At 41.8% G+C, this 22,664-nt stretch overlaps 1 protein-coding gene across 3 annotated transcripts in view; it reads right to left on the minus strand.

The window, feature by feature from the left end:
* The window catches only part of VPS39 (VPS39 subunit of HOPS complex), a gene marked incomplete at both ends in the record, with an annotated part of 36,226 nt that overhangs the window by 2,690 nt on the left and 10,872 nt on the right, over positions 1 to 22,664 (minus strand). For 2 of the 3 annotated variants that reach the window (XM_084240826.1, XM_084240825.1), the window contains 20 exons: positions 257 to 302; positions 515 to 617; positions 1,486 to 1,614; positions 2,107 to 2,224; positions 2,810 to 2,908; positions 3,193 to 3,266; positions 3,569 to 3,655; positions 3,798 to 3,939; positions 4,465 to 4,608; positions 6,397 to 6,539; positions 8,030 to 8,159; positions 11,170 to 11,290; positions 11,407 to 11,527; positions 16,281 to 16,464; positions 18,355 to 18,447; positions 18,896 to 18,994; positions 19,885 to 19,979; positions 21,283 to 21,325; positions 21,644 to 21,708; positions 22,208 to 22,240. In XM_084240826.1, the coding sequence (XP_084096952.1) occupies positions 257 to 302; positions 515 to 617; positions 1,486 to 1,614; positions 2,107 to 2,224; positions 2,810 to 2,908; positions 3,193 to 3,266; positions 3,569 to 3,655; positions 3,798 to 3,939; positions 4,465 to 4,608; positions 6,397 to 6,539; positions 8,030 to 8,159; positions 11,170 to 11,290; positions 11,407 to 11,527; positions 16,281 to 16,464; positions 18,355 to 18,447; positions 18,896 to 18,994; positions 19,885 to 19,979; positions 21,283 to 21,325; positions 21,644 to 21,708; positions 22,208 to 22,240 (2,069 nt within the window). The remainder of the gene's footprint in view (positions 1 to 256; positions 303 to 514; positions 618 to 1,485; positions 1,615 to 2,106; positions 2,225 to 2,809; positions 2,909 to 3,192; positions 3,267 to 3,568; positions 3,656 to 3,797; positions 3,940 to 4,464; positions 4,609 to 6,396; positions 6,540 to 8,029; positions 8,160 to 11,169; positions 11,291 to 11,406; positions 11,528 to 16,280; positions 16,465 to 18,354; positions 18,448 to 18,895; positions 18,995 to 19,884; positions 19,980 to 21,282; positions 21,326 to 21,643; positions 21,709 to 22,207; positions 22,241 to 22,664) is intronic. The other variant, XM_084240827.1, reaches the window with a different exon arrangement.

Below are 22,664 nucleotides of genomic sequence, written 5' to 3' on the forward strand. Positions count from 1 at the left end.
GGGCTAGGGGCACCACTACTAACCACAAGGACGATAAGAGATATAAGCCAGAAGCGTCCCAAGCAAACCCGGATGCACAGTCCCCTATCCCTTAAGACGCACATGCAAACTCCATCAGAGCACGGGTCCATGCCTGTGTCTCATCTTAGCCCCCACACCAGGGCCACCTGTGGCCACATCATGCCAGAGAGAGCTAGGAACGCAAGAGGGACAATAAAACGCCCCTGTGCTCCCTGGGGCCATGCTCACTACTTACATCTTTGTTGCCATCTTTGTTTTGGTCGTAATGCTTGTGGCAATACCTGCAAGGGAGAACGGGGTGAGATAAGGCCAGAGCAGCCTCGCTGAGAGAGGTCAGTGGTGCTGCCTATTTGAGCAGCCTAATGAGAAACAAAATCAGGGCTCAGCGAGGTGAGTCGTGTGCCTGGGGGAGAGAGGAGGAGGTGGATTTCTCAGCCTCATCTCTGCAGCCTGCTTTTAAACCCCTCAAGATGGGACCATAGGGCCAACGTACTCCTCAGCCATCCTTGTATCCTTCAGGATGTGGACATAGATGAAGAGCGCTTGCTCATGCTTCCCCATGCGTCCCAGCAGGAGGGCACGTTCTTCTAAGAGGCCTGTGAGGAAAAGGAATAAAGTAACCACCTTTGCCATGATCTGAGCACAAGGCTCAGGGCTCAGCCATGAGGAATGGTTATTGGGCAATATAAGTGGGAGAAAGCGGTCTCCCTGGTGGTGCAGGGGTTAAAGACAGTGCTATCAAGCTATCGCCAGCCACTGTAGCACAAGATCAATCCCTGGCCCTCCAGGGAGCTACCCACATGGCGCAGCAGATCTCTCCTGTCTCACCTGCTGCTCCCCTCAGCAGTTTATTTCAGTAGATCTGCCTGTTCTGTTCCCCCTCTCTCTGGTGAATCCTCACCCCCAGCACCTCTGGCCTGTACCCCAGTTCTGGTATGCATAAATAAATAAATCTTAAAAAAATAAATGGGAAAAAGTATTTTTATTACTTGGGATTTTTTCAAGCTATTTTAGCAGTTGCTTTACATTGTAAATAGGGTAAGAACACATTCAACAACCAAATGCATATTAAGTACCTAAAGTATGCCAGGCACTTCAGCTCAGGTAAACACCTGGTCTCTGTCTTCACAGAGTTGATACACCAGACAGATGTGTGTCCTTTCCAGATAAATTATGCCAGATTACAAAAATTGCTACACAATGAACTTGGCTAAGAACGTGTACTGACGCAACAAACCAGTTTCAACCTGGTTATCAATTAGCATGTGGTTCACACTCAAGAAAGACCCCTTTCAATCACAATAAAAAAGTGAGTCTTCAGAGAGGACAAAACAGGAGCTGGACCTACAACGTGGTTTCCCCAAACCCAGCTTTTTGAAGGGTTGGGGAGATAGTAAGAAGGGAAAAGCCGGTTTTTGTATTTCCCTCAGCTGAAATGACTCTGGCCCTCGGTTAGACACTCACCATCAAAAGGGAAGTCACAGATGAGCCGTCCTGGATCATAGTAGCTGGAAATTTCCAAGAACATGAGGAGTTTCCGTCGGTATTCTCCCAGCTCACCCTCTTCGTCTCCAGCAGGGACTGGAGTTTTCCCTTTGAGGAAAACCAAACTCAATGTGAAAAGATGCTGCTAGTAGCAACATGGGATCACAAGGAAAGTGAGGGGGATGGCTTCAATAATGTCACCCCAAAGCTCAGAAAGGGTTTCCCAGGTAGTGTCCATTTGGACACCTCTTATCTTATGGTCTCTACATGGCCCCCAAACATCAGCTTGAAGTAAAAACACACACACAAACAGAAACAAGCTGCTTAGAGAAAAACTCTGGCCTGGTCTACAAATCTGTTTCTTATCAGCACAGCTGTCCTCTTGTAGATCATCTGTTCCTTCCCCATGCCCCAGCCGATGCCCAGAGTAGTTCAAATCCAGACAAGAGCTCCTGAGTTCCAAAGCTAGGCCCCTTTGTTGTCCTTGCTCCTGAGAAACTTCCTGCCCACGTGGGCCCTCACAGAAGCTTGAGCCCTACTTCCCTAAGTCACAGGAGGCATCTTATTTCGGGCCACCCTACTTTCTAAGAGGAGCAGTACCTGCAGGAAAGGACAGGAGATACTCCTTCATGAGACCTTGCACCTTCTCACAGTACAGCTGGATCAGGCAGTTGTGGAACGAAGAGCCCGTCTCCTCCCAAACATGGATGACGTGTTCCTGAGAGAGACGTAGGTCTGCCTGGTACCCTCCACACCAAGACCCAGCTTGATCCCCCAGTCTCTCTCGCATTTTAAAGGCCCAACAGGTCCCATCCAAATTGTCCCCTAATTAAGCTGCAAAGATTACAGGGATAGCTCTTCTAAAACCATCAGGAAATTTCTGCAATACAACCCACAACGTAAGGAATTTTCTTGATTTCCAGTCTAAGCTCCTTCATTAATTTTGTCCTATAACCCCCCAAAACAGTCCATGTAATGAAGATTAAATGTTTCTCTTTGGGTACTGAAAACTCATTTGGTTGTCCTGGGGTCACACTTGAGACGGCTGTACAAATGTGGCTTTGACATTTTTTTCTTAAACATCCATTTCTTTCAGTCCTTTACGCTAGTAGGTTTAGAAGGCATCATCCAAAAGGGCCACTTCCAGCTTGGTCCACTGGGGCTCTTTCTGCTGAGGAAGTTGAAATAACCCCTTTCCTTATATTTCTACTGCTCCCCAAGTGACACAAACCCCAATAATTGACCCATGTGGTCCTGCAGTCTGGGTTTAAGTCTTTTTAGTTCAAACCAAACTAGATCTTACCAGATAAGGAACAGCCAGACCCTTAAAATTCTCTACTAAGAAGCCGAGCACTCGGTCTCGTGGGAGGGCCTCCACCTCTGGGAGATCTTCAGTAAATATCTGTTGGAACAAACCCCAGATCTAGCAGCAGAACTGTCTCACTGCAGTGCTGCCCACATACGGACAGCAGGCAAGTGCAGGGCTCAGAGGAGCAGGCTTGGCAGGGGGTGGGGCATGAGAAGGCACCAGCAGCCTGTGTGTAACGTGTTAGATCACGTACCACATCTACTCTGATACAGCAGAGAAACCGCACAAATCCTCCCACCCTCTCCATCCACTGCTGTTTTAAGTAGAATCACGCAAAGCAAAGGGCCACATAAATTCAAAGGCCCCTTGTGACCTACCCTCAGGCCATCCTCCGGGAAGTCTCTCAAGACCCACACTGAGTAGGAAAAAATCAGGTGCAGATTTTCTGTGCCTAGAGGGAAAAGTAGGACTTCTTAGCAGGCGAAGCCCATCCTGCCTACACAACCGAGAAGGCAGGTTGCCTCAGAGTTTATTTTACGGAGACACTAGCTCCGTCCAAGTACTAGTTACTCAGGGCTACATACCAATGGATTGACCTGGATCCACCACTGGGGACTCTGACCCCAGCTGGAGGAACAAAGTTGAGTAAACGCAGGGATGGATGGAACAGGCCAGCCAGAATGCAAAGGGAAGATAATCAGGTCCATCTGTGCATAATCCCTTTTCCGCTTCCTTTTCAAACACTAGACTTACCCAGATGTTGCAGGTACTGCACTGTCCTCTCATGGCCTTTCAGAGGGGAGTTCGCTTTCTTGGACTGGTCCACCAGCACCTGCAGAGCTGGCCACGAAGCCCAAGAACAAGGTCATGAGCCTCTTCCAGAAGGTGCATCCCCATGGGAAAGGTCTCACACCTTGGTAGGTTGTCCTAGCCAATGTACAAGAGACCCTCCCAGGTCAAAGGAAGCCCCTCCTCTGGTCACCTTTCTCATGGAGCCCCTTCTTCTCATACAGGATGATCAGTTCACTGTACTTATGAGCCTTCTTCAGCACATGCTCACTTTCTTCGATGTGGCAGTGATTATTCTCCAGGCGCAGCAAGGGGGCCACCAGAGCCACATTGGTCTGCAGAGGAAGCAGGACTTCAGCGGAAACTGCTTCGTGGAAGACTTCACCCTTCCCCAGCCCAGGCCTGCCTCAGGCCGAAAGGCCAGAGGGGCAACACAAGCAAGAGAACAGACAATTCATCTTCAAGGTGACAGAGAGTGGCCTGACAGCATCAACGCTATTTTACCCAACAAAAAAAAAAACATGTTTTTTAAAAAACATGTTACCCAACTAAAAAAACATGTTTCAGTAGTTTTGGGGGGTGGGGAGAAGAAGAGGATATTTCCTCTGAGGAAATATTGTCCCTGTTTATGTTATAATACAAACCCCAATCTTACCAGACAAGACCAGCCCTCTTTAAAATTCTGCGTCAGTCTCTTGCCTTATTCTCTTAATGCCAAGAATCTCATAGGCATCAGTCAAAGATAGGTGGTCCCCATCATGAAGATTTCACTCTTACTGGTGGCAGGTGCCCCAAAGGGGAATATTTTCGGTTTTAGGGGGCCGGGGAGCTGTTCGTACTCAGGTGTTCAGATAACTCACATGGAGGTAGCACTTGAGCAGGGTCGTGTCAATGATTTGCAACAACTTCTTCTTGGATTTGATAGTAGGAGTGCCTTCCATGAGCGGGGAGGTGCTGGACTGGTGATCGGAGTCATTCAGCTTCTTTACCAACTGGCTTCGTTTCTGCAAAGGCCAAAAAGAGTGAGGTCAAGACCAGAGCTAAATCTTCTCTCTATCCGGTACCTGAGCTACCAGCTAATTCCAAATACCTCCAAGCAGCTCACACCAATCCATCCTGATCTCATATTAGCAAACCATTTTTACCATGGATCAAAACAGGGGAGTGCCAAGTTGCCACAGCTACAGTAACAAGAATTTATTGAGAATTTACTACACACCAGTGACTACGCCAAACTCTTTATAGATCAACCTTCCTCCGAACCTAAACCAAATTCAGGTATTACTACTCCCATGTCGCAAGGCAGAGAGATTAGATACCTATCTAAGAGCAGAAACAGGCTTCAAATTAGGGTCTGATTCTAAAGCCCATGTTCTACCTTCTTTGAAAAAACATCAACTAGTGGTATAGGTCACATATAATACAATGTACCTTTTCAAAGGATACTATTAGATACATTTTCACAGATGTATTGGGTTGTCAGAAAAGTCATGATCCATTTTTGCATGAAAAACATAGAAAAAAAAGTCATAACTTATCCAACAACCCAATATATATGGAGGTAACCATCATCTCCATCAAGGAACAGAACTTTAGTTTTACCTATTCTAGAACTTCACGTAAAGGAATCATCCTCTCTGGCACAGTACCAGTGTTAGTCAACTTCACACACTGCAGATATCAGTGGAGCAGGCCAGGGAAGGGAAGAATATGCTGGCTTCCTAAAGCTAAGATACTGGCACTAAAGGGCCTTCTGTAATGCCACCGGCTCAGGAGACATTCTATGCCAGGAACCTTCTCATTTTTTTAACATGGTTCATGGGGTGCACAGGCTGAAGCAAGTGTGTGTGTGTGCCCCTCACAGGCTGCCTGCCGCAGCCGGGCACCCCTGGAACCCAGAGTCAAGGAAGTACAGAGGTGGCACATGCCTGATCAGACCTGAATTCAAGAGCCGCACTGACCCAGGGCAGGTGCAGGAAGCCGGCTTGGAAATGGCCCAGCAATAGTGCCCACTCAGAGACTCTCACAAAGGTCTGCAGGACAATGAGGGGGAAAATGTGCCAAGTTTTCTGACTCTGAGGGGGTGCACTCAGGATAAGTAAGAGCCTTCTGTGATGGATATTTGAGGTTAAAGGGCTTCATTAGAGATGTTTTAGTGTTGATTTAAAAATTTCACTTATCTGTCTATAATAGTAAATTGAAAAAATTTACATCTTTATACTCTCCTTAAGAAAACATGTGCTGGAAGAATATTTGCTGACAGGGAAGGACTTTCCCAATATATGGCTTTTAAAAAATGTGATAAAGTGACATATAATTTATCTTTTTGTAATAAAACATAAAACTAATTCACAAATACATATAAAAATCTGGAAAGGCAACATTAAATGTTAACTAATTTTCTCTGGGTGATAAGAGTTATAGTTGATGTGTATCTTTGCTTTATACTTTTTGATACTTTCCCAGTTTTCCACATAGAGCACTACTTTTTTCCAGTGTTATGTACACTACAACAAAATTTGTTATAAAAAAACTTTATCTAGTGTTCTAACAACTAAAATTCACTCTTTTTCATTCCTGTACAGCTTTGTGTGAATTTATCATGAATTGTGTTCCCTGGCATCAGGATTTGGCAAAAACTAGCTCAATGGTACTGTTAAGCATGGAGAAGCAGCAAAATGAAACTGTGCCACCCCACAGATCTATGTATGGCAGGCCCTTCACTCCCTGCCAAAGAGAGGAAGGTACTGGAATTCCCATTTACCTTCCACATACTGCTGTACCAGACCTACCTGTGTCAGGTAGTCAATCAGAGCTAAGTGAGCCTTCTCCAGCTCAGCCCCTGAGAGCACAGGCAGTGGGTTTGGATACTGCAGCTGCTTCCTGTAGTCTGCGGGCAGCAGGTCTGGGTACAGGCCCATCACGTGGGTAGGATCTACATGGAAGGTAAAGATGATTCCTCAGAAGGAGCCCAGCAATTTAAGGACAAAATAAGTAAATGCCAGGCTGGTTTTCTAAAAAAGGAATGACTCTAATTTGACACTGACACAATGAGCTATACACATATATTTGAGCACTATTAATATGTATATTTCACTAAAATGTTACAAGAAGGGCATGGCTATATTGTGAGACACACATACACAGGATTAGAAAAATTTACTTTAAAAGTAGCGGAGAAAATATTTCCCAAGAAAAAATTGATAAGACACTGAAGTTGGAAAGGTCAATAGAAAATAATAAAAAAATCCTATGTTAAAAAAGGAACATCACTAAAACAAAAAGACCAGACAATATGCTCACTAGGGAATATGTGTGCAGCATACACGGCAAGAGGTGGATATATCGATTATGGAAAACAAATTCACACCAAGTGGTAAAAAAAAAAAAAGTAAGGGCTTGAATTTACCTTGAAATTACCAGCCTAAAAAGAAGAGCTGTATATCTTCCTAAGTGGTCTCAGTAACCTCTCTCAGGCCACTTTCAATTAATCCTGCACTTCTCTAATTTTTATACTGCAGCAGAGGTTCTCTCTCTACGATGCAGGTCTGATGATAATAATAATAATAATAATAATAATAATCAAGGTGCCTTGATTTTTTTCCCCTATATTGTATTCTGAACACAGAAATATTACAAGATTTTATAGTGAACATCCCAAATCCAGCTTCCTAAGAACTTAAATTGACACAGGAACCACAGTTCATTATCGGCAAGGTTGAGGGGAGATGGAAAAAAGGAAGAGTAATGAAGAGAATTGATATTATATGTACTTAAACCAAGTATATGTAGATTGGTCTAAAGTGAATAAAAATGGAATATTCAGAAACAAAAAGTTTAATTGCAATAATAGCAAAGACCTAACTATCATTTAGCAATTACCACACACTGTTCTAAGTATCTCCCCTAATCTTCACAGTAACAGTATGAGAAAGGTGTTATTTGCACTATGTTGTAGAGAACAGAGCTCAGAGAGTTGCAGAAACCTTGCCTACTGTCAGGCAATGTGAACCCAGAGTACTTCTCACCATGAAACTCTGATGGCTGGAATTTTTAGGACATTGAGAAAAGCAAGACCTTGCCAGAATGCCCTGTAATAGCTCTCAAAAATGACCTACTGTCTAATGCAATTAAATTCAGGTCAGAGACTTTTGTCAGAATAAAACTTTGTTGAATTGAAATGAGCTTTCTGCCACTTTTTTCTAATGGGTAAATCATCCTAGAAAATTACAAGTCTGTTTCTGTGGGTGAGAACAGATTCTTAAGATTAGGACTGTAAACATGTAACTACCATGGCCACCCACAGGATTCTGGAAGGTATGACAACTGAGATGAGCAAAAACCTTCCCTGTACCATTTCTCCCTGTCCTTTCCAGTGTCCCCTCCCTCCACCTTATTCCAAGGTCACATTTGCTTATTAATTACCTGTGCCCAGTTTAGCAAAGACCTGCATGGACTCATCAAAACGCTTCTGGCAAAAGAGATTGAAGGCATACAAGTTCTTGATGTGATGGATCTGTTGCTGCTTTTCACTGTCGGAATCATCTTTCATTTCCTAACGAGAGCAGAACAGGTAAGAATTCAATTACTGAGCAAATATTTATTCAGTATATACGAGGTGTGAGAAAATACCCCAGGAGGTATAAGACAGCCAGGTAGTATCTGCCCACAGTCTGCAACTATAGTCTGAGCATAAGACTGATAAGTAACTACGCCATAATATTACACAAGGTTTTGACAAAATATCTGACCAATACTCTGGTAAATTGCCATGGTTATGAAAAACAAGGGAAGATTAAGAAACTACCACAGATCAAAGGAATTTCTGGATTTAAACCTGGAACAGAAAAACAAAAAGGACATTTATGATTAATTTGTGAAATACAAATAAAATCTAGAGTGTACTTTAAAAACACAATGATCAAGACCCAAACAATACAGGGTAATAGTGATGACAGAAGCACTTGGGAGAGGCACTTAATTTGGAGGAGGGGGTGCATTTCCAAGAAAGATTCCGGGAAGAATATAAACTGAGCTATAAAGGAGAAGCTAGGTCAGCCAGGCCAGGCGGGGCAAGTGACAGATGGGAGGGGAAGGAGGGTGTGATCCTGGCAAAACCGAGAGCACCTAAGCAGGAAAGAGCACGGCTTGCACAAGGAACGACAGACATTTAACATAGTTGGCACAGTCAGAAAGGTCCTGTTGATAGAAAAACTGTAAGTGTAGCTATTTCTTTACTCTTGTTTCTTCCCCATAACTTCTTTCCTTTATAGCCCTTGTTATCCAATCCTTACTGATTGAATTTCTTCCTTCAGAACAGCTCTCAGTGTTTTCCTCTCATTTCCTTCCCTTTTCAACTGCCATCTCCTAGTCCAAACCACCATCAACATGTAGCCAAACCTGAGCTAAGCTCTTCTGCTTGGGGCTTCAAATGGCTCAAAACTTGGCACCAGCCTCGCATGCGGCTTATTTCCTGACATTCAAGCCACACCTGCTCCAGGCAGGATGACCTCCAAAATTCCTGAAAATACTTGTTTCCACTTTTTTCATTTCTGTGGGCTCTTCAACACTTCCTGTTTCCTGCTCTTGATCTCTCCTGAAAGGGTTCAACATTAGGGGCTTTTTCCAGCCCATGGGAAATCGTCTCTTTTCTAACATTTTGCTATACATTTTGTCAACACCAAATTTTGGCATGGAAGCTGCCCTCTGAAAGTTTCATGTATGTTCTCTGATTATTAAATGAAAGGCAGGTTCCTCAAGAACTAACAAGTCAACCAACCATTTGTGTCACAGTGCAGGACAGCTGGTAAGTACAAGTCTAAGAAAGAGAAGGAAATGGACACCTACTTCCATCTTCTCTAGCAAAGGTTATAAGCAGATTAAACAAACAATTGGCAGGAGGAGCACTGAAAAGACCTGAGACATTCCTGTAAAGAAAAACAGATGCTAAAAAAGCTATGTACTGCATGAGTCCCTTATATACTTCAATAACTAAACACAGTATTCAAGTACATACATAGACACACACACACACACACACAAATAAACCAAAGAAAATTTCTGAGGGCAGGATATGCACAAAATTTAGGGTAATGGCTGTGTCTGGAGGGGATACAGAGGGGTGAAGTGGGAGGGGCAAATAAATTATATGGGTTATTGTTCTTGGGTAGGATGGTGGGTTCAGGGGTATATATTATTTTCAAAATGTAAATGAAATAAAATAACAGAGGGTATAATCTGAGTGGCAAAAAAAAAAAAGAATAAAATGCTGAAATTAAATGCCTCAAGAAGGAAATCACCTTTATAAATATTAAACATTTTTAACTATTAAGACTAGATTTTTGTTTGTGTGACTGATTTTTTTTTTAAAGATTGATTTATTTATGCATATAAGAATGGGGGTACAGGCCAGAGGTGTGGAGGGTGAGAGGATTCACTGGAGACAGAGTGGGGAGCAGAACAGACAGACTGATTGAAATACACTGCTGAGGGGAGCAGCAGGCGAGACAGGAGAGGTCTGCTGTGCCAGGTGGGTAGCTCCCTGGCTGGGGATCGACCTCGTGCTACAGTGGCTGCGGACAGCTTCATAGGTTGTGTCTTAACTCACCCTTGTGCCACCAGGGAGGCCCTGTGTGACTGATTTTTAAATGTAGAACTTATACATCCAAAATAAATGTTATTCCTCAAAAGTATCTACCACATGACTATAAACATAGGTTTTACTCCAATATTTGGGTTGTTGGAAAAGTCATGATGTAATTTTTTTCTGTTTTTCAAGCAAAAATGTCATGACTTTTGACAACCCCCAATAATTTCTAAGATACTCTACACATTACGTTTTCCTACTATTATCCTCATAAAAATATCTATTCCACTAAATCAGCACTGCTCAGAATGACTTTGGGCTGTTTCCTAAAATCAACCCATTCTTCAGATGACAGCAATCAGCACTGCAAATGTATGAAAGAAGACATGACTGGGAAGTCAGTCCAAGAAGAGTGCTGGCAATGGGTGCATCACTGGGACAAGAACAGGGTTCCTACTGAGCTGTGAGCAACATACCTGCACAATTCAAGGAGAGTGACAGTCACAAATCTAAGGGTGCAGCCCTGCTAAATGCAGCAACCTGAGGTGCTTTCAGAACACCTAAAGAGGGCCTGTTTATCCCCACAGAGGAGTCTACTAGTGGGGATTTTATGAGGCCTCTAGTCATTACATCAGCTACACTATAACCTTACATTTATGATTGCTACTTTACTCCAATGTTTGCAATGTCTTTATCATATCATATCATACCATATCATATCATTCTATGAAGTGTACAAGGTATTCTATTACAGTGGGCATGCACTCTACATTTAGCAGGTAAGCCAACTGAAAAAACAAAATCACTTGGAATTATATAGATATTTTAAGGCAGAGTCAGACCCAGAATCTAGGTCTTCTGACTTTCAGCTTTGTGCTTATTCTACCAGTCCAAAATAAGTATGAACATCTAAATCCAAATCATCTGCTCTGGAGAACAAAGAAGGGAGACTCAAGTGAATCTCAGAAACAAGACTTACAGCGAGCTGCAGAGCCAATTCAAACTGCTTGTCCTGGAGAAGCTGTTGGATCTGGGTTGCCATGGGAACAGGAATAAGTCTCCAAACAAAATGATTGCTGGCGACATAGATGATGTTTGATCTGGAGGTAAGAGTAAGATATTAGTAAAAGAGCACAGGTTTGATGATAACATAGGAATTTACTCTAGTTTTGGAATAACTAGACGCCATGTGGCAGCTAGAGTAAAGATTCCTCACCCTCCTGAGGTAATAAAGCGGGGCCTTTGCAATTCAATGCTCTGGACCAGAAGCCTTGGCTCAAATGTTCGGATCTCCACATATCGAGGCAACACTGCAATGATGTAGGGAGGCTGGTGCTCTGTGCAAGAGAGAACATCTTGGTTACAGTACTGGTCTAAGACTAATTCAGTGGCCCACTTCTAAGTTACATTTAAATGAATCTCAAAAAAATCCACTAGTCAAATACCAAGCCAGGATGCGACAATGTGGTAGCTATACAAAGAAAAAAAAAAAATTGTTTGCCTAAGTAACGTTTAGAGAAATCTCTTACACAAAAAGGAGGCACCCAGCTTTGCTGAGAGTTACCTGACCCCCTCCTACCGTTTCCCCCAAAGAACTAGGTAAAAGCTTCACTTGCTCCTTTGTCATTAGTCACAAAGCTAGGCCTGCCAAAGTCAACTGCAGCTGCCCCTACCAATGCATCCTTCTTTCAGAAAGAGCAAGAAGAAGGCAATTTCTTTTTTCCCCAAAATTATGCCAAAGAAAGACTTCTACATTTCTGGCCAATGTTGTTCCTGCTTGAGATCTTCACAGGGAAAAGATGCAAAACTCTACTTGCTATTTAATGGTTCACAGAGAAGGCAGCCAGAAGACATTCTCAGCATAATTGTTTCTTATTTGACACTTGCCGTGAATCTTAACACTGTCTTCCTATATTAAAACACACATTAAAAAACACTTTCATTCAATTATCCTTGACCCCAGATTTACCCTATTGGGAAAGGACCTGTGTAAATAAATTCTTGAGTTCAACCCCCTTTCTTCAATCTTTCTTCCTCCACCTCTTGAAAATAACATTTACTATATCCATTCCTGTTCTTTTTGAAGGCATGTGGCAGTCCAAAGGTTAGAATGCTGGTAGAAGCAGAATAATGTCACAAAAGTACTAAAGAAGTCCATATGAAAAAAGCAAAAGCAGACAAAACCATAAAATTCTTACAAACGAAGTTTTTCATTTGAGAGGTAGCATGGGGAAGGATATTTAACATAACTGGAGAGAATTAGCAAATACAGCACACAAAGTGCATCTTTTAAAATACAAAAACTCAAATCTAACATTTCAAATGAACTTTGAAAGAAAAGACTATTTGTACACTACACTCATCAATCTAAAAATAATAGAAATATTTCCTATCGCTGTATTTCAAGAATTAGTAAAACACCACAGTGAGATATTACCTCACAGCCATTACGATGGCTCCTATCAAAAGCAAAAGAAAATAACCTATTTGGTGAGGATATGGAAAAACTGGAACCCTTGTGCACTGTTGGCAGGAACGTAAAATGATGCCGTCTCCATGAAAAGCAATACGGCGGTTCCTCGAAAAAGTAAAGACATAATTACCATATGACCTGACAATTCCACTTCTGGGTCTCTACCTAAATGACTGAAAGCAAGGTCTTGAAGTGATATTAGGACACCCATGTTCACAGTATTATTACAAAAGTCAAGAGGTAGGAGTCACCAAAATGTCCATCAACTGATAAACGGATAAAGGATATGTGTTATATATGTCCAATGGAGATATACAGATACATAATATATATTATTATTCAGTATTAAAAGTAGTAATGCTATCAAACACTACTACCTGGATGACCCTTGAGGACATTATGCTAAGTTAAAGAGACCAGTCACAGAAAAATATTATGAGTTTGTAACAGAGTGGTCCCCAGGAAAGGGGGAGGTTCCCTGCCCCACCCAAGGGAGGGTGGAGCTGAGCAGGAAGAAGAGAAGCTGCAGAAGAGACTGAGGAAGGAAGCAGGATGGAGCCAGGAGACCTGGAGGAGGCGCATGGAGCCTAGAGACACGTGAAGAAACTGCGCTTGTCTTTTGGTTGTGGACTGGGTGAGAAAAGGGCCAGAAACAACCAGACAAGCCCAAAAGGAAAAAAGCAAAATCAACATCAAGATAAAAGCTGCCACTGTCACCTCCCCACGGGTCTCACCCACATCTGTGTCACCCAGTCCACGACCAAAAGACAAACGCAGTTCCTTCACATGTCTCCATGCGCCTCCTCCAGGTCTCCTGGCTCCATCCTGCTTCCTTCCTCAGTCTCTTCTGCAGCTTCTCTTCTTCCTGCTCAGCTCCACCCTCCCTTGGGTGGGGCAGGGAACCTCCCCCTTTCCTGGGGACCACCCTGTTACAAGTTCACTTATATATGGCATCTAAAGTAGTCAAATACATAGAAACAGAAATTAGAATGGTGGTTGACAAAAGATGTGGGGAGGGAGAATGGGGAACCAGTGTTTGCTTAATATGTAGTTTCTGCTCTGCAAGATGAGAAAGTTCTGAGTATCTGTTGCACAACAATACAAACACACTTACCACTACTGAACTGTACATTTAAATTAGTAAAAAATTAACCACTAGATGGCATGATTATCACAGGGAAATTTAATCTCAAAGATATATTCATACACAGTATTTATAATAGTCTTAGTGTGGCTAATTTGCTATGATTTTATTTTCCCAATTATCTATCTTCTGATAAAAACTATTTCAAATTATATTATAATCTATACTATAAATAGTATGATACAATTTCAAAACCAGAGGGGACCTGGAACTCAGAAACAAGGAAACCAAGACCAAAGTAATACTTACACTGATGTGAATGCTATTGCTGTTATTATATTGATCTATTTCACCCCCCAAAATATAAACTTAAAAAAGCATGTTGCTTTTGCTTTTGGATTTTATTTTCCTTTTATGCCAGAACATTTTACAATGAGTAAAATTTTCCCTAATGTTAAGTTGTATAAACATGTAAAATGTCTCCCTCCTTTTAAAATCCGGCCTACTTTACAGGTAGGCCAGGGTTTAAGTATCAGCACTATCAAGCTATCATCAGCCCCTGCAGCATGAGTTCGATCCCTGGCCAGGGGGTTGACCCAAATGGCACAGCAGACCTCTCCTGTCTCGTCCGCTGCTCCCCTCAGCAGTGTATTGCAGTAGATCCACCTGTTCTGTTCTCCACTCTGTCTCTGGTGAATCCTCTCACCCCCTGCACCTCTGGCCAAGACCCCAGTTCTTGTATGCATAAATAAAATAAAGTAAAATTTAAAAAATAATAAAAATAAAATCTGGCCTACTTTAATAAGGTCTTATTTAATAAAAATGGCAATCTATAACAGAAACCCTTTAGGTCGTCATATCTTTGGTCAGTCCTCCCACCTCTCTGGCCACAGTGATGGTCTAGATTTAATGTCTCTAAAACTTGGAGGAGAGGCTGGCGAGCCGCAGAGTGGCTGGTTCACACTGACAGCGATTCATCTATTTAGTAAGAATTTACTGAGAAGCTCTGATGTTTCAGGCACTACTCCAAGCAGATCAAGACATGAGCTCCTATAAGAGCAGAGGAAACAGACAACCACTATAGACAACCACTGCAGCCAGTGGGGAGTGTGGGCTCCATGACGGAGAAAGAAACCCAAGAGGGAAGCACCACAGGGGAAGTGAATGACTGTGCTGTGGGTCAGAGCAGACTACTTAGAGGAAGTGCCACTGACGAGGGCTTGTCGCAGGAGCAGGAGCCATTGGGCAGAGAAGAAAAAGGTACAGAAGATGATGGTGCAGTGTGTAAGGGAAGGGGCAAAATGACTGGAATCTGAAGAAGTAGTAAAGGTAAGATTAGAAGAAAAATATATGATTCTTAAAATGCACACCATTCTAAGGACAGCATTCTTCCTGTCAGATAGTGATCCTCCTACTCTACTTAGAAAGAATGTCCTCTGGGCCTCCCCGGTGGCGCAGGCAGTTGAGCGCAGCACTGTGAAGTTGTCCACTGCAGCGCAGGTTCGATTCCTGGCCGGACAGGGAGTTACCCACAAGTCACAGCAGACCTCTCCTGTTGCACCTGCTGTTCCCCTCAGCAGTGTCTTCGGTCTGTCTGCCTGTTCTGCTCCCTGCTCTGTCTCTGGTGAATCCTCTCACCCTCCCATGCCTCTGGCCTGTACCCCATTTCTTTTATAAAAATTAACAAATTTAAAAAAAAAAAAAACAAAAGAATGTCCTCTCCCCCAGCTGGGAGCTTGAAGGCAGGTATAGGAACAGAAATGCCTAATATGTAGGACAGACTGACGGCTAAAAGTAGACTGCAGCTCTAAACTACAATACCAGCAGTGACAAACCACCACATCAGAAGTCCTTCGATACTAATTTATAAGATCATAGGATTAAACAGGTCCACTAATTTGCAGATATTGTCTATTTGCAGAGGACTCAATGAAACCAATAAAAAGGTAAAAAGAAAATAAGCTAGAAATTAAAATAACAATCACTCTTAAAATGTAAAATTTAGTTGACATTTTCCCACCTCTAGGGCAAGACCCAGCTTCCTAATAAGAACCAGAATATTGGGCCTCCCCGGTGGCGCAGCGGTTGAGCGCTGGGTTGCGAAGCTGCCCGCAGCCTCTGTGGCGCCGGTTCGATCCCCGGCTGCTCCCCTGCCACTGGAGGAGGGTCCCACATGGCGCGCAGACCTCTCCTGCCGCCCGCTGCTCCCCTCAGCAGTGTACTTCGGTCCTTCTGCCTGCTCTGCTCCCCGCTCTGGCTCTGGTGAATTCTCTCACCCTCCCGTGCTTCTGACTGTACCCAGTGCGTGTATAAATAAACAAACAAAACAAATAAATAAATACATGCCTCTTTAAAAAAAAATAAATAAAGAACCAGAATATTCTATTTTAAAAATGACCCCAGAAAAGAAGGGGAAAAGAGAGCAGATGACACTGTAAACCACAGTCTGCTAAGCTGGGGGTGGGATTCCATTCGGCCAGATGGCACACAGCCCCACACCCAAGTGGCAAGCAGCAGGCACTGCTGGACTCACCCATGGCCACAGGTATGTCTGTCCAGTTCAGGGCACATTTCTGTGTGCAGATTCCTTCCTCATTGAGCACCACGGTGAGATCATCCTGACCCACCGCCACTTTTCCATCTGCCAGGGGTGCAACTAAGGGCTCCAGCTGTTTTCCTGTTGGAAAGAGCTCTTTGATGGACCCCTTTCCATCCACCTACAGGAAGATACAAAGTGAGTCACCTAGCATTCTCCAGCCAACACATGGACTCAGCCTGGACAAAGCCAGATAAAACCCAAAGCTCCAGAATGCAGTAATATTTTTTTATGGTATAAGGAAGTATTACAGAGTTTGTTATGACAAATCACAATGTAGATACTGTCTCATTTTCTCTCTCACAGAGATGAGCACCTGGCAACAACGATGTCAAGTGCCAGTGAGGATGCAGAAAAATTCGCTACTGATGACAATGCAAAATGGTACAGTCATTTTGGGTGTTGGCTTCTTACAAAATCAAATACAAACTTACCAATGACTCAGCAATCCCATTTCTAGGCATTTGCCCAAGAGAAATGAAAATCTGTGCTTACACAAAAACCTGTCTGCAAATGTTTGTAGCGGCTTTGTAATAATGGCTAAAAATTGGAAAAAAGTTTGTCCTTCCACTGATGAATGGATAAACTATAGTTCATCCATACTGTGCAATACTATTCAGCCATAAAGAATATATTGACATGTACAATACAGATGCATGTCAAGTGCATTATGTGAAGTGTAAGCAGGCAGACTCAAAAGGTTTCATACCGTATGACTGCACCTATAGGACATTCTATAAAGGCAAAACTGTAAGAGATGAAGAACAGATCAGTGGTTCCTGCAGGCTGGAACATAGGAAGAGGAGCTGACTTCAAAGGGACAGTATGAGGGAATTTTCTGGGGTGATGAAATTGCTTTGAATTGTGACTGTGGGAGTGAATAGCTACACAATTCTAGGCATCTGTCAAAACTCAGAACTATACATCAGAAGGAATGAATTTTACTGCATATAGACAAATTTTGAAAAACCTGGTCCTAAAGCACAATTTCCAACCCTTAAAGGACTCTTTAAGGAGTGGCAACATCCCAGGTAGTCAGAGGAATGAAAGCCCTACTCCACCTTGGGGCCCATCCCTCCTCCCAAGCCCCTCTCCCTGCAGCACCCATATGCCTGGTTGCCATTCTATCAGGTGCACAGCAGTGATTCCTCTAGGAGTTTGCAACTCTGATGCTAATAAAATTTGGAGATGTTAACAATATAAATAAAGAATATGTTAACTAGTAAACACTGAAAGGAAAACAGAGTACAGGGTAGGGAAGTGGGGAGGTGGAAGAGACACTTCTCAAATTGCTAAGTCTGGATTATGAGAGGGGTACGGAGCTAAGAAAGGTGTATGAAGTAAATGGTACATCAGACTTTTCTGCCTTATTGGCGGGAAAAAGACAATTTGTGGCTAATCACTGCTCAGGTTAGGAGAAAAGGCAGGTTATAATACACGCTTGGCATCACATTTACATAAAAAGGGTGGAAGGACAGATATCAAAGGTTAATGGTGATTATTTCTGAGTGGGGAGATTATTTTCCTACTTTCTATAATAAATACATGTGACTTTTGAAATTAAAAAAAAGTGAAGATAATTTTTAAATAAATATACTAAAAGATGGGGTGGGAGGTGCACAGGAAACTCAGCCTTAAAATACTTAATACTAAAACTAGTTTATAATTCCTGAACACTGAAGCCTCAAGATAGCATTTCATAACAATGCTATGCCATTGGACAATACTATTTTGTCTGAGTAATTAGGAATAGGAATGTGGATAATTCATTATGTTGCGAACTAAGAGTTGACTCTTTCTGGCTTCAGTCACACAGACATCTTATTTGTGTAAAATGCAAGAAGCATGAAATATAACCCCAAAAAGACAAACCTTATTATACCAAAAGCTCTATCTACTTAAGGTAGTCTTTTGACATGTATTTCAGAACATGGAATTATCTCCCTCAGGCAACCTCATAATCTTCTTCCCCAAGGCAAATGATGATATTTGCAAAATAACAAATTTTTACCCTTATTAGGTAGTAGTCTCTCTTGAAACCCACACAGATAGAATTTCCACACCATGCCATGGACTTGGGCACATCTGGCACACTAAAGTCCCCCTGAAGAAAGAGAACAAAAGTTCAATTGGAAAGGTGTTCTAAGAAAAAAAGCATGACTTGCCTGTTATTCCACCTCCACTCTGAAAAATCACCTTCACCCTTGTCTGAATAGAATCCAACAAGCACAAGGCCAAGACATCACCCTTAATAAAAATAAAATTCACCCATGAACTGGATAGGTGAAAATTGGAAAGGTGAAAATTTACTTTGAAATAAACCAGTCTGTACAGATGTTGAACTGTATTGCCCCTGCCCCTGTGGCCCAGGAGACTTTGACAAGTGGGCCTGAACTAGCTCTCATCTATTCAGAGCAGAGCATCCACGTGGGGAGGACTCCAAGACCAGGATCCTGACTTTCACTAGAACTGAACAGGAAGTCTTTTGAGTGTGGGCCAAGTGCAGAAGCAGCTCCCGCCCAACCCACAGATCAGGTAAGAGTGGATTTTACCTGCAGTTCATGAAATTCTCTGTCTTTCCAGAAATAGAGTTGCAGCTTCTTTTTCACAGCCACACACATTTGCAACACCTCCTCACCAGTCTCTGTGTGCTGGGAAGAGACACCGAGAACAAATAATGACCCCATAACTGAACGACAAGTAAACTAGAGATTTTCTACTTGAAATAGCTACTAATCTGAAAATCCCCATAAGACAAAGACACGTTGCCAGGCAAGCTGAAAGAAAGAACGCCGTCCTCTAAGATGTTCTCAGAAATGACAGAACGAGGAACAAAGGTGCTGGCCAATCTCGTGGACATTCATAATGTAGAGAGGAAACTCTCCAGGCAGGCCTTGACCTACAGAACCACTTCCTCCTTTTTTCCCTTAAATGTTCACTCATGGCAGTCAGCAGACTGGATCAGGGAGGAACATGTGTCGGGGACAGCGGGCCCACTTTCAACCCTCAAATGAGTGGCAGAAAAGAAAATGCCTAAGCACACAACAATGCAGTGTCAATGCAGACCAATAAAGCTAAAAACTAGTAGTCAAAGTTGAGTGGAGAGGTGAGGCAGATTTTGAAGAACATAAGGCTAATGAGTTGGCAACAACTCTGCTGAATAACAAACACCCTAAAGACAAATGCACATGACATGTTTAGAACAAGAGTCAATTTAATGTTGTATAATTATGTTCATGATACTGTTAGCCTTGTTTTTCTACTAATGGGTGTCCAGGACAAGTATTTTTATCCTTGGTTAGCTCCTGCTATACAGATGCCTGGTATTTGAATTACATACACAGGGAATGCAAATGTTTCAACTTTAAGCCATATAATAAGGGGACATTTCTGTAATTCAACCAAAATTAAGTATTCTTTTTGTAGTCTCTGTTGGGTATATATGCTATTCATCTGATCCACTGGTAGGAATTATATAGGAATTATATAGGAATATGACCGCCCTTATTATAGCACAAAGTCAAATTTCGCCTGCACCCACCTGGAGGTCACATGTGAAGAGTGATGCTCCTTTTGCCTTTGAAACTGTAGTGATTTGTTGAAATGTCAATAGGTCATGGACATAAATGTTGTTTTCTGTTGGGAAGGAGGTAAAAACATCACTATAAATTATTACAATTCTTTAGTATACAAAATCAAAACCAAAAAAAAAAAAAAAAAACAAAAAAAAAAACCCAAACTTTAACCACCAGAAGAACCAAATGGCTTTGATGGTTGGAGATGTACCTTCAGTCTCACTAACAATGATTTATTGTGGTCCATTACCAGAATTACATTATAAAACATTTAAGAGATAACCCACAGTCAATCGGTCTTCTGAACTTGGATGTTTTGTTCTTCTAAATTTGGGTCGGCTTCAGTAAAAAAGCTTCTTTTTCACATTTATACTCTGTCCTCAAATCTGGAAATTTGTGATACAATATTTGCATCAGAAATGGTTTCAATGCTCCTTATGTTAGAAGGTTCCAAAAGAGAAAGGAAATCCCCTGTGGATTCTGTACAAAACCACAGCAAGTGTTTCCTTCTAGCAAAGCATGCAAAATACTTTGAATTGCACCTACTGCTCTCTAGTTTTAATCATGAAGATTGTTATTTAAATGTTCTTTTCTCAATCTAGTCATTAAGTTTAAGATGATTCTACTATTTGGGTCCTGGCCTGAAGAGCACAAAGCATGAGGCAACTTTTTAGTCCTCTGCTGGTCAAGAAAAGGCCTCAATGGCTGCTTTCCATGAACAAATGGGTTTTCAAACAAGTAGGCTGAGTAGGATGGCCCTGAACTGTCTCTCACCTGATACCTTCTACTCTCTGCCACATATCATAAGTCTGGTCAGATCTCAGGGGTTTTGTTGTTTTAGTTGCCTACAATGCCCTGCTCGTCTCTCTATCAAAATTCTAATCATCCACATGACAATACAGTATTTCCCATTATATATGATCCACTGGTAGGAATTATGTAGGAAAGACTGTACTTGTGGTATAAGATCTTAAAGTAAAAGATCCTATCATACTTTACAAAGTTCCACTGTATCATGATTACTTTGTCATTTCAGTTTTCATATCACAATATAGGTTTCAATGATAGAAACCATATCTTATTCAACTCGGTTTCCCCAATACTAATGCAGGCTTTGCACAGAGTAGGACTCAATATATTATTCACTCAATTACTGGCTGAATGAATGAAGTAACACTCCTTGGAGAACAAAGATCAAGTTTAAGGCAGATGCTGATGCTTTTACTACTTTGTATCCTGCTGTATCTTGTTTGGAATATGTCAGTTCCATTGTTAAGTACTACCAAGTTAACTATGAAAGAGTTGATTAGGTAACAGCTTTTGTTTTCTGACACATGAAACACAAACGCAACTCCTTTTCTTACCTAACAAGCTGACCAGAATTTTAAACTGGGAAACCACATGGATCTGGAAAATAGCAAATCACCAAATTCAATTCAACATTTCTGACATCAGCAAATGTTCATTAGCTATAGTACTAAAAATACAGGTGCTAAAAAGCCCCAGTGACAGGGATGTAACTTATAGTTATGTGCAATTACAATTTCTGCTTGTAAAGAGAAGCTCGGGCACATGACCAATCCCTATGTTAATGGGAGGACAGACAGCAGAGGATTCAGAGTTCATTGACTCCTTAATAAACTTTAGTAATGTTACCAAAGTTCCAGCTTTGACAGGGTCTCATACAAGGAAAATATTAGTGTAGCAACCACCATCACTGCCTACCTGCTGAATCTTTTTGGAGAAGTTCTTATTGGATTTCTCTAGTGTCACTTCAAACCTGTTGCAGCCTACAGAAAAGAAAGAGATATTCACAGTCCCAAACACAGGAACACACATTAAAATAACCACACCAACAAAACGCAGTTCCACGTTGTTCTCCTAGAGGACTCTTCGGAAATTCCTCAAAGACTAGACGATGGAGATCAAAAATAGTTACTGTCTTTACACTGAGCATGGTAAGCTGCTTTCCACTCCAATTTTAGAAAAGGGTTTCATGCATCTTCACTTGGCATTAGCAGAAAGGACCACACCACAGAAGTTTATTGAAGCTACAAGGTACTTGTGAAGATCTTACCCTACACAAAATGGTACCTTGGCAAAGTGTTTCACAAAAAAAAAAAGTTTAAAAAGTAACAGTCAAATATAAGAGTGCAAGCAATAAAACCCAGTCTAAAGCATCCTTAGATCTAGATCAACTAAATCCCAGCAGCTACCCTATGTCCTACATCACAGGACAGAGCAAACATCATCCCCAGAGCTAAAGCAATTTAATGCATCTACACTTACTGCCACTTTCAGGTGATGCTACATCTGCGGGCACTGTTCCAAAAAAAGGGGAAGAAAGTTACATACTATAAAAACATGCGAAGCCGGACTTGCTGGGATGACAAAAATAATTAGTCTCAAAAGTCACTAGAGTCAAATTATAATAAAGTAAAAATCAAAATCAAGCAACTATAAACTAGAGACACACTATGGGGAGGGGGGCGGGGAGAGGAAGGATTAGGGTCAAAATAAGGGGGGGGGTGCAATTGTATGGGGAATATAACCAAAATGAAAATGCATATTGTGCAAAAATGATAAATGATGTAAGAAGTATATAAAATATTTTTTAAAATTTAAAAAAATACAAAAAAAAGGTCACTAGAGTCAAAATGCAAACAAATATCACGATAATAAGAGCAGTTAGCACTAAGCAATTACTAGGTACCACGTTCTAGATTTAAAAGTTTATATATATTTT

Source organism: Talpa europaea (assembly GCF_964194135.1).
Source record: "Talpa europaea genome assembly, chromosome: 8".
NCBI classification, from domain to species: Eukaryota; Metazoa; Chordata; class Mammalia; order Eulipotyphla; family Talpidae; genus Talpa; species Talpa europaea.